Source organism: Geotrypetes seraphini, chromosome 11 (assembly GCF_902459505.1).
Source record: "Geotrypetes seraphini chromosome 11, aGeoSer1.1, whole genome shotgun sequence".
NCBI lineage: Eukaryota > Metazoa > Chordata > Amphibia > Gymnophiona > Dermophiidae > Geotrypetes > Geotrypetes seraphini.
The window spans coordinates 94,102,570-94,115,113 of NC_047094.1; the positions used below are offsets into that span (position 1 = coordinate 94,102,570).

The 12,544-nt window shown below is 44.9% G+C and overlaps 1 protein-coding gene across 1 annotated transcript in view; it reads left to right on the forward strand.

The window, feature by feature from the left end:
* The window catches only part of TAF4 (TATA-box binding protein associated factor 4), a 200,974-nt gene extending 190,927 nt beyond the window's left edge, over positions 1-10,047 (forward strand). The window contains exon 16 of the mRNA XM_033914827.1: positions 8,298-10,047. Coding sequence (XP_033770718.1) covers positions 8,298-8,465 — 168 coding nt within the window. The 3' untranslated portion in view covers positions 8,466-10,047. The remainder of the gene's footprint in view (positions 1-8,297) is intronic.
* The last annotated feature ends 2,497 nt before the right edge of the window (positions 10,048-12,544 follow it).

Below are 12,544 nucleotides of genomic sequence, written 5' to 3' on the forward strand. Positions count from 1 at the left end.
AAATGTCTCGATCATATCTCCCCTCTCTTGCCTTTCTTCCAAAGCAACACAACAATAAGGCAGAAATAGTCCAAAAAGGGTTCACAAAGGGGGCGCTCAGGAACCAAAACTGTGCACACCACACAAGCCGCGTGAAGGCTGACAAGATAATATCAAGTGTTAAGGGTGCTCTCAGTGTGAGCAAGCAGTAAAGGGAGACTAGCTCCAATACTTCATAACTCAGGTAGAGGTAATATACCCCCACCCGCACACCATCACTGAGCACCCTGGGCGTGCAATAAGTCAAGTGAAAAACATTCACGAATCAAAAGCAGGTAAATTAACTAAGTGAATAACAGGTGAAACCTGAGCGATCCCTGAATGAACCCTACCAGCCAAAACCCCAGTGCCAAATCAAAAAATCAAGAAAAGGTAACTTAACTGAAAAGTGAAGCAGGAACTCATCTCTGAGACTCAAAATGAAACGCGTCCGGAAAACAGTTTCAACCGAGCTGGTTTCGGGGAAGAACCCTTCTTCAGGAACCCATGAACCCGACGAAAAAGAGTGAGGGCGGCTGGAGGGCGGGGCAACCGAGGAGCAACGCACCCACGCTAAAAAGCAGACAGCAAGCAACGTCATACACGCATCCACCAATCACACAAAAACACCAGTCATTCCATAATGAAAACAGGAGCGTAAATGCAAAATACAAAAAATAAAAAATGAAAATGAAGATAAGCGAAAACTAAATAATGGTGATTTACATCATCATTTACCCTTGTGAACTTATCTACGTTGGACGTACCACCAGAAAGATCAGAACCAGGCTTCAGGAACACAAAAGCCGGATTCATACTGGCACTCTTTCTGCTCCCCTTGTACCTCATTGTGTGGAACATGAACACAAGTTTGCTGACCTGTCATGGTTTGTCCTTGAGCAAGTGCCTAGGGACTTCAGGGGTGACAGACAAGCTCATTTAAATCTTCGTGAACAGTATTGGATCTTTCACCTACAGAATGTCTTGCCTATTGGACTTAATGAGAGGTCGAATTGCACACCATTATTTCGTTTTCGCTTATCTTCATTTTTATTTTTTGTATTTTGCATTTACGCTCCTGTTTTCATTATGGAATGACTGGTGTTTTTGTGTGATTGGTGGATGCGTGTATGACGTTGCTTGCTGTCTGCTTTTTAGCGCGGGTGCGTTGCTCCTCGGTCGCCCCGCCCTCCAGCCGCCCTCACTCTTTTTCGTCGGGTTCATAAGAACATAAGAACATAAGCAGTGCCTCCGCCGGGTCAGACCATAGGTCCATCCTGCCCGGCAGTCCGCTCCCGCAGCGGCCCAAACAGGTCACGACCTGTCTGAATCACCAGAAGGGGCTCCCTTGCCACCTTGGTTTCTCATTGAAGTCCTATCTTCCCATCGTAGTCCTAACCCTCCGGTCTTGCACATGCACGACCTGTTGGGTTTCTATACTTATTACCTGGTTAGCTTTCTATACTTGTGTTACATCCCAGCTCCTCCCTCAGTATCCCACGATCCCTTTATCCCTCAGTCCAATCCCTGTTTGAATCCCTGTACCGTACTCTGCCTGATCACTTCCTCCGGTAGCGCATTCCAAATGTCCACGACCCTTTGGGTGAAAAAAAACTTCCTTGCATTTGTTTTGAACCTATCTCCCTTCAGTTTCTCCGAATGCCCCCTCGTACTTGTTGTCCCCTTCAGTCTGAAGAATCTGTCCCTATCCACCCTCTCTATGCCCCTCATGATCTTGAAGGTCTCTATCATATCTCCCCTGAGCCTCCTTTTTTCCAGAGAGAAGAGCCCCAGCCTATCCAACCTCTCGGCGTATGGGCAGTGTTCCAGCCCTTTTACCAGTTTCGTTGCTCTCCTTTGGACTCTCTCAAGTACCGCCATGTCCTTCTTGAGGTGTGGCGACCAATACTGAACGCAGTATTCCAGATGTGGACGCACCATCGCTCGATACAATGGCATGATGACTTCCCGCGTCCTGGTTGTTATGCCCCTCTTTATGATGCCCAGCATCCTGTTGGCTTTTTTCGAGGCTGCTGCGCACTGTGCAGATGGCTTCAGTGATGCATCCACCAGCACACCCAAGTCTCTCTCAAGTCTGCTGTCTCCCAACAATGCCCCCCCCCCAATTTGTAGTTGAACAACGGGTTCTTTTTCCCTATATGCATGACCTTGCATTTTTCCACGTTAAAGCGCATTTGCCATTTGTTTGCCCAGTCTTCCAGCTTGTCCAGGTCCCTTTGCAGGTCCTCACACTCCTCCCTGGACCTAACTCTACCGCACAGTTTGGTATCGTCTGCAAATTTTATAACCTCGCACTTTGCCTCCTTTTCCAGGTCATTGATAAATATGTTGAAGAGTAATGGCCCCAGCACCGATCCCTGTGGCACACCGCTCGTGACTCCCCGCCAGTCAGAATATTGGCCCTTCACTCCGACCCTCTGCAGTCTACCCGACAACCAGTGCTTGATCCATCTGTGCACATCCCCTCCCACCCCGTGGTTCCACAGCTTCCTAAGCAGCCTTTCATGTGGCACCTTGTCGAAAGCCTTTTGAAAATCGAGGTAAATGATGTCTATGGGTTCCCCATTATCCACCCGACTGCTTATTCCCTCAAAGAAGTACAGAAGGTTCGTTAGGCATGACCTTCCCTTACAGAATCCGTGCTGGTTTGTTCTCAGTAGGCCATTCCTCTTGATGTGCTCGCAAATGCCATCCTTGATCATAGCTTCCACCATCTTCCCTATAATTGAAGTCAGGCTCACCGGCCTGTAGTTCCCGGGGTCACCCCTCGATCCCTTCTTGAAGATAGGTGTGACGTTCGCCAATTTCCAGTCCTCTGGTACCTCACCAGTTTTCAAGGATAGGTTGCAAACATGCTGGATTGTGCCCGCTATTTCTTGTCTTAGTTCCTTCAGAACCCTTGGGTGGATCCCGTCCGGGCCCGGTGATTTACCGCATTTTAACCTGTCTATCTGTTTGAGAACATCCTCCTTACTTACCTCTATGTGCTCCAATTTTTCGGCCTGTTCCCCACTCATGAGCTCCTCTGAGTCCGGTATATTAGATGTGTCTTCGCTCGTGAAAACCGACGAGAAGAACGTGTTCAACCTCTCAGCTACCTCTTTATCCTCCTTAATCACTCCCTTCCTATCCCCATCGTCCAACGGCCCCACCTCCTCTTTCGCTGGTCGCTTCCCCTTTACGTAACTGAAGAATGCCTTGAAGTTTTTCGCCTCCCTGGCCAGCCCCTCTTCGTATTCCCCTTTCGCTTTTCTAACCTCTTGGTGGCATTCCTTTTGGCATTTCCTGTGTGCCTGGTGATTTTCCTCCGTTGGGTCCTTTTTCCATCTCCGGAAGGATACTTTTTTGTCATTTATTGCCCTCTTTACTTCAGTTGACATCCAAACCGGGTCCTTTGATCGCTTGTTCTTGCAGCCTTTCCTGAAACTGGGGACGTACATTCTTTGTGCTTCCTGCAGGGTGTCCCTGAATAGGGTCCAGGCGCTTCCCACAGTCTCCATCCTAAAGATGTTTCTGAGCTTCCTCCCCACCATTTCCCTCATAGCAACATAGTTCCCTTTCTTGAAGTTGAGCGCAGTTGTTGCGGTCCTCCTTACTATGGGTGTCCCCCTTTCTAATGTGAATCTGATCGCATTGTGATCACTGTTGCCTAGTGGTCCTCCCACTTCTACCCCTCTTGCAGGCCCCCCTAATCCGTTTAGGATGAGGTCAAGAGTAGCACCCCCTCGCGTCGGTTCTTTGACTAGTTGCTCCATGAAGTAGTCCCTCACAGCTTCTACAAATCCTGTTTCCCTAGTGCAGTTGGAGTGACCCGTACTCCAGTCTATTCCCGGGTAGTTGAAGTCCCCCATCACTGTTACACTTCCAGTCCTGCATTCCTGTCTCAATTCCGCTTCCAAGTCGTGTCCGACTCCTTCTGGCATACCAGGTGGGCGATAGTACAGCCCCAGTTTTATGCCTGCACCCTTGTTTTCCGGCAATTTGACCCATAGCGATTCCAGCCCCTCTGCCTTCGTTGCCATATCCATCCCGACCGAGTGGATAGAGTCCTTTATATATAGTGCTATGCCTCCCCCTTTCTTGTGGGTCCTGTCCCTCCTGTAGAGCTTGTACCCCGGCAGCGCCACATCCCATTGATTTTCCTCTGTCCACCAGGTTTCTGCAATTCCAATTATATCTAGGTCCTCCCCCTTGGCCACGACTTCTAGTTCACCCATCTTGGCCATGAGGCTTCTTGCATTTGCGTATAAGCACCGCAGGTCCCGTAGGTCCCGTCGTTTTTCCTCCACCTCTGCATTTACCTGGGCCGCCTGCCCTTGGATTTCGGGCAGTTCTCCCGTTCCCTGTGCTTCTGCTTTGCCCTCAGCCTTTACCCTCTTAGCTTTCAGCTTCCCCACATTCCCGCCACCCCACTTCCCCGCTTTTCCTCTGGGTTTTCTAGCCCTACCGGCCCCCTCCTGGGCTATCATCCCTTGAGCCTCTGTTTGATCCCCCTCGCCTTGTGGTACCTCTATATTGCCCTCAGCTTTCGCCCTCGTGCCACCCAGTCCCCCTGTGTCTCCATGCCCCTTAGTCTTCTCCCAGCAAGCTCCCTTTACCTGATGTTTCCCTCGCTGTCTGATCATAAGATCCTCCGGTCCCTCTGCTTCCTCCCTGCAGTCAGCCCGTTCAGCATCTGTTCTGGATACTGTTGTCCGAAGCGTCAACATCAGATCAGCTGTCGGCTTTCCCCCTCTCCTCAGTTTAAAGCCCTCTCGATCTCCTTCCTCACATTGGCTGCCAGTAGTCTAGTTCCCGCTGTGCTCAGGTGCAGGCCGTCCCGCCGGTAGAGCTTGCTCTTTCCCCAGAAGGACGTCCAGTTCCTCACAAAGTGGAAGCCCTCCTCCTGGCACCATCTCCTCAACCATGCATTCACAGCCTGGAGGTCTGCCTGCCTCTTTGCATCTGCTCTCGGTACAGGCAGGATCTCCGAGAATGGGTTCCTGAAGAAGGGTTCTTCCCCGAAACCAGCTCGGTTGAAACTGTTTTCCGGACGCGTTTCATTTTGAGTCTGAGAGATGAGTTCCTGCTTCACTTTTCAGTTAAGTTACCTTTTCTTGATTTTTTGATTTGGCGCTGGGGTTTTGGCTGGTAGGGTTCATTCAGGGATCGCTCAGGTTTCACCTGTTATTCACTTAGTTAATTTACCTGCTTTTGATTCGTGAATGTTTTTCACTTGACTTATTGCACGCCCAGGGTGCTCAGTGATGGTGTGCGGGTGGGAGTATATTACCTCTACCTGAGTTATGAAGTATTGGAGCTAGTCTCCCTTTACTGCTTGCTCACACTGAGATCACCCTTAACACTTGATATTATCTTGTCAGCCTTCACGCGGCTTGCGTGGTGTGCACAGTTTTGGTTCTTGAGCACCGCCTTTGTGAACCTTTTTTGGACTATTTCTGCCTTATTGTTGTGTTGAGTTCAGGTTGTGGCAGCAAGTTTTGGAGTGTGTTTTGTCGTTTCTTCCAAAGCATGCATATTAAGATCGTTAAGTCTGCCCCCTTATGTTTTTTGACTAACACCACTGACCATCTTAGTAGCTGCCATCTGGATCGATTCCATAATGTTTATATCTTTTTAAAGGTATGGTCTCAACTTTTACATATTTCCCCCTTCACCTGTGAGTCTCACAATGCCACTTTTGCACTTCCTTTGCCTCAACTGTGTTATCCTAGGGACATCAGGAAATATTTGTATTTTCCCTCCACAAAAAAGGAAATCTTTTTTTTTTTTTTTTTTGTCATTTTTTAGTGCATTAGCTTTGTCCTCTACCTACATAGGCACTGCTTTAGAAAGGGAAAACAAGAGCAGCAAGAGCTTTAAAAATTGGGACCAGTCTTTGAGTTGACCTGATGGGACATGTTTTGGCGCACAGTGCCTGCTTCAGGGGCCTGTGTGGAAAAAAAAATATTCTAATCATATTCAATACAAAGAATACATATAAAACAGTTGTATTATATGTATATACCCCTGACACAAGTGCTGTGTCGCGTCAACTCAATAAAGACTGGTGCCAATTTTTGAGATTCTTGTTTTTTTCTGTTGATGTGCTGTACTATGACTCCACACCTCCCCCCTCCTCTGTGTTTTTGGTTGAACACTATTTTAGAGAATGACACGGTGACTTTTACCTGCAGGTAGCCTGCCAAAACGGGGACAAAAAAACCTGGTCGCCACGGGTATGGGGACAAGGTCATTCACCGCTCCATGGAGCAGTGAATGGCCTTGTCCCCACAGTTAATTGAGGGAACGCATGCAAAATCTCCAATTGCGCCGTCCACCTGCCCCCTCCCTCCTTCTTCTCTATCGCGATCCGGGCATCTCCCTTCCTCCTTCCCTTCCCCTTCCCTTCGCTGGCGATTTTTATTTTTCTCTCAACAAGCAGCTGGAGCCTTGAAGTTGTATGCGGCTGCCGGAAAGTTCTCCTCTGACGCAACCGAAAATAGAAAGTTGTGTTAGAGGAGAAGTTTCCAGCAGCCGCACGCAACTTCAAGGCTCCGTTTTCCCTGTGTCATTCTCAACACTATTTTATAAAGGCAAACAGTTGCCTTGTTGTCTTTATAAAATGCTAGTGTACAAAGCAGCAAATGTGCCTTTTATGTAGGCATGATCACCAGTGTAAATGACGTGTATGCTTTATCCATATACTTACGTAGAACAAGGTAATTTGTAATCTGCACACGTTATGTGCCAACTCTGCCTGCTTTCTTTCCAGACTCTGCCCCTGTGCATACCCACTGACAAAATGTGCACCATCATACCATGCCACCTATTTTTATGCCAGTCGATATTTTATAAGAGGTCATTTACACGCAAGAATGACTCGATAAAATAACTTCTTGGAACCAGTCTGCACACCCTATCTGCTGTTTGTGTGGGTGATGCATTTGAACACTGAATAGCCATACACTGCTTTGTTTCCTTCAGTCTAAACCAGCGCCAAATAGAGCTGTACCGAATAACATATTTTACTATTTGGTCAAATATAAATAATGAAAAATATTTGTCTAAATATGAATACTAAATACAAATGATGGGCATTGAGTTTTAACATAATAATAGAAGCAACGTGAAATCAGAGGTGGTGTTTATTTCAGTAGGATTTAGCATAGTAGAGTACCGTATTATTAGTGTTTGAATTTAAATTACTATTCAGCCGAATATGAATAATGTATTCAGGCCAAATTGAATATGAGTATATGGTACAGCAGCCCTATCAAGGACCTTCTTATTTTAGGTCAAATCATTTTTTTATTGATAAGAAACCACAACCAAACCAACACAGTCCAAAATCATACTGGAAAAACACAGAACAGATGGAATATGTGAAAAATAGGAAACAGCAAAATGGCAGTGATGATATATTATCAAACGTAAAGTATCCTCCCACCCTACAACACCTCCCCCTCCACCAACCCCCCAAACCCCCAAAAGAAAATCCCCCCATCAATTGCAGTAAAGTAACCAAATAGAAACAGCAAAAAAAAGGTTCCCAATCCCAAGAAATAGTATGAAAGAAATAACCATCCCAAATAATCCCTAACCCCCACCCCCCAAGTATCAAGAAACCAGCAAGCACACTCGTCAGAGAGCTATACTCAGATACTCTCCAGCAATCAGTGAGCGAAGACCTCCCTTTCCCCAAATAAGAAAGCCAACATCCCCCCCCCCCCCCCCGCAGGTCCCCCCTGATATCCTTCCCAAGCATACCGCATCCATACCTCCCCATTCATACCATCAGCACTCAGGACCTTCTCATTTTAACTTGTTCATGAGGGCAGCTGTTAGGCCATTTCACCTGGGTAAATGGTTTTGACAATTGTTTTCCAGCCTTCATACTAGATTATTTTTGGCTCGCTATTGCAGTTTTCTCCTTACATGCTCTGAGTACATAGCCACTGATGTTAATTAGGCTTGGTTGAAGGAAGATATCCATTCACTAAATTCAGATTCCTTCAAATGTTTCATAATATATTCATGGCCCTGCATTAGGTTGAGAAATGATGTGGATTATGTCCATAGGCATCTCTGGACCTTATTAAGTTTAAATACCCTGGTTGTGGCATCAACTCTGATGTGAAGTAGCCTTTTCTTTCTACTCTTGAATAAATGTGACTGTCATCTAGCATTGAAATGGTTGGATGTTCTACTGTTATATTTACTAAGGTGCACTGAAGTTGTAACTCATGGTTTGTTTGTTTGTTTTTGCTTATTTCCAGACGTCTGGTACAAGCACGACAGTCCCAGGCAGCTCTGGAACAGGAACCAGCAGACAGTTCACGCGGCAAAGGATAACGCGGGTCAACCTCAGGGACCTCATATTTTGTTTAGAAAATGAACGAGAGACAAGCCATTCATTATTGCTATACAAAGCATTCCTCAAATAAAATCGGAAGAGATCAAGGTATTTTTGACAGACGCCTGGGGACGTTTTTATATACCTGCAGACTCTGCCTTTTTGTAATAAGCAGATGGAATATTGTTTAAAAACAAACCAACCAACCTCTTTACACGGAACAGTTTTATATTCCTTGTTTCTAAATAATTTCTCTTCAGTCCGAATGATGCACACAGTGTGCTTCTGGTACCACATAAATACTTTGCAAAGGCCTGTGGATAAAATTTTGGAAAAAAAATTTTAAAGAGGATATTTAAATCTTAACTCGCCTCCTGTGCGTGTGGCCTTCCTGCCAACAAGCCATATATAAAGACTGACAGAAATGTTTAGCAAATAAAAACCCATTTGTAGCAGTTGCATCCTCTCTTGTGCATTTTTCTTAGTTCAAATTTATCCAACTAAGTTTGTTACTCAGTTTTGTCGGCATCACATGACCTCATTTCATTTAGCTTTATTTGTTCTCTTTTTCTTTGTTTGCAATCATTTCGCAGTGCAAACTGACACCCATAATATTTATCTGCGTTCCTGAGCAACATAAAAATTCTAGAGAAAAAATTATTAGATTTTAGCAACGTGGTCTCAGATTTATTTTTTTTTTAAATTAATGACCTTTACTGCTTTTTTTTTTTTTTTTTTTTTTTAAGGCCCTTTTTGGGAAATCCAGAAAGTGGGCAACTTTTGAATGTGTTAGCACCTGTAAAAAGGAAAGGAGAAATTCTGCTTTATTTGCTATCATTTGTAAAATTGTACAGTTCAAACACATACAAATGAAAAATTGAGAAACCTTTTCAGCATAAATATATTTTAACTTGCACTGTGTTTTATTATTATTATTATTATTGTTATTATTATTATTATTTTTTTAGTTAAAGTGAAGTCTTAGACATAAAATCCCAGGGCACAGTTCAAAGCTTTTCCTGTGTGTTGTCTCACTAGTATGTGCTGACTTGCTCAGTGTAGCAAAAATCAACATGGGAAATGTTTTGAATATGGGCTTGAACTTGAGGAGTAATCAGAAGACAGGTTTTCTCCGTGTGAATCAAGTGTTGAAAAACAAAAGTGGCTAGTGTTTTTTTGTCAGTAATTGTACAGAATATTTGGCACATAACACAAAAATTGCTTTGTAAACCATAATTATTTTGCTAGAAGACTGTATGCAAGATGCGGGCCGATTATAAAGATACCCACTCAAAGTCCCTTCTTTGTACCTATTTTTTTATTAGAAAATATACTAATTTGTTCTTTATATTTTCAGAGGTTATTGTATGAAATTGTCTATTGATAGTACTTTTCTGACTGTAAATACCTTGGCTTTCTTTGTGTAAACTCTCATGTCTAGATTTGAACTTTTCTGGCCTGTAAAATGGAAGGCTGATCAGTATTTTTATCAACATCTGACAAACTGTTACACCTTTTATTTTCACTATTAGGAAATCCTGTCTCTCCATTTTTTTCATGTAAATTTTGCACAGTTGTTCATATGTAAATATTTTACTTTAAAAAAAATGAAGTTTTTAATTGCTATTGTTTTATATAGGATTGAAAAAAATAACTCCTTTATTAAAAACAAATTTATCTGTAGTTGGTTTATGGTCCATTTTTATTCTTGTAAGTTTGCTGCTCCTCTCTACCAGCGAACCTGTTATATCTAAGAACAGAACACAGAGCCAATTTAAATGAACATAAGAAATAGAAATTGTATTGGTAAGTCCCAGGCAGTGGTATGAACATTTTTATATGAGGCATCTTGAATTACTGTATACATGCGAATATAAACCGAGATAACCTTTTTCCCCCAATAAAGGAAAAAAGGTTGACTCGAATATAATCCGGGGGGAGGGAGGGTTGTTAATATTCAAGTGCAGTCCTTACCAGGTTCTGCTTCCTGCCCCCTCAGTCCCTCCCTGCCAGGCTCTGCACCCAGCCCCCCTTCCCTTTTAGGCTGTGCACCTTGTTTGCCTTCCCTGGTCTGCCAGGCTCTGCATCCAGCCCCCTTCCTTACTCCCTCGCCTGCCATGCCAGTCTCTGCACCCAGTCCCCCTCCCTCCCTGCCAGGCTCTGCATCCATCCCCCTCCCGCACTCCTCCCTTTCCGGTCTCTGTACCCAGCCCCCCTCCTTCCTGCCCTTTCCAGTTCTGTCCCCTGTCCCCCCCTCCTCCTCCCTGCCCTGCCAGGTTCTGTACCTTGTCCCCCCTCCCTCCTGATGCCTTACAGGCCTCCACAGGGCCTACCATAAGTCCTGGTGAGCTAGCGGTGGGCCAGGACAGGAGGGATCTCAACCGTCTCCTGCCCCAGCCAACTTTTAACAATTTTTATCTCCCTCCCATCCCTCCCCCTCTTCTTGCATACCTTTTAAATTCCTGGTGGTCCAGCAGTGGGCTGAGATAGGAGGGATTCCTTCTGTCTCCTGCCCCGGCCGACTTTAACCAACTTTTATCTCACTCACTCCCCCTCTGCGTACCTATTAAATCACTAGTGGTCCAGCAGTGAACCATGGCAAGAGCATCCTTTCTTTGCTCCTGCCCGTGCAGAACCGCTATCTACTGTATTAAGTTAATGCGTGGTAACTATCTCTTGATTAATTGTAAGGTGCGGTCTTTGCCAATTTAATATCGCCTTCTGTTGATGATGCACACATCCTTCAGTTCTGCAATGTACAGTTTTGGAAGTGAACTGGGTTCTATACCTAATTAGAAGGCTCTAAGGGCCCTTTCTATAAACGGCATCCCGATTGTAGGCAGCGGTAGGTGTCCTACCACTGTGTAACCAGCCAATTGAGATGCAGATTTTCAAAAAAAAAAAAAACAACCCGAGGCAGGCCGCCTACACTGTAGGCGTCTGTTGCAATTGAGGAAAGCATACAGGGACGCTGAAAGCAAGGCTGGATGTGGGTGTGGTTTTGCCTAGAAGTGGCCTTTGGCGAGCTTGGGGGGGTTGCCAGCAGTAGGGAGTGGACATCTCTCCTGCCAAGGATTGTTTTGGGGTTTCCAACAGGAGGGAGTGGGCATCTTGCACTGGGGTTCGGGGTTTCCCTGCTGCTCAGTTGATTGCGTCAGGGAGATTCCCTTGCCGCAATCAGCTCAGCAGCAATGCGATTCTCTGAACGGCGTCTGTGACATGGATGCCGGTTAGAGAATCAGGTTGGTTAGCGATTCTGTATAGGACGCTAATGCACAATTCTTAAAAGTTGATTAGGTAGCTGCTGAGACTGGGCATCCTATACAGAATCAGACCCTAAATGTCAGATATAATTTGCTACTTTCAGTGCTTAGCTCTGTCCAAACTGTCTCCACTGCGTTCTTTTCTTTTAATTACTATTTAAGGATTTCCTCTATCTGGGGACAGCTAAGCTGCTGAGAGCTGCTAAGAATATTCTAGACCTGCTACCCTTACATTGATTGTAACTTTAAACTGCAAACCCTGACAAGGGTTTCCTGGATGTGTTGTTTGCACTGTAGGAGGTGTAAGTACCCACAATCTTGCTAACTTGAATTTGTACCTGACTTTTTATTTTTCTGCACCACTTCCTCAATGTTAAAAGCTACAAGAAGGAAATATTTCCTCCATCTACCTTTCTTGTGTTGCATGCTGAACTTACCGGGATTCAGCAGACTTATACCTGAAGGTCCACTACCACATCCCTTCCCAAATCCTAGATCACGTTTCTCATTCTTCCAAACTCCATGCCATAGAACAAAAGTTGCAAAGGCATGGCTGGTTCAGGAATGAGTACAACTATTGGAAGCCTGATCAGGAAATAGCCCCGATTTGAACATCATTAAAAATATGACATTGATGAGACAGGAAGTGTCAGACCTAACATGGATCAAAGCTGTGTGAAACCAAGTGGCAACACCAGGGAAGAGACAGTCTTAGAACGTTTCAAAGGCAAATTAAAAACATTTCTATTTAAAGATCCTTACAACCTATAAACTTTCTTCAATCTCTGCTCACAGACAGGACCCCCCCCCCCTATTGTTCAGTCCTTAAGTGGCTTCCTTTACTGACTTGTATTTCTTTTCCCATTACCCTTTGTTTCCGTACGTTGGTACCTTTTCTCACATCAAG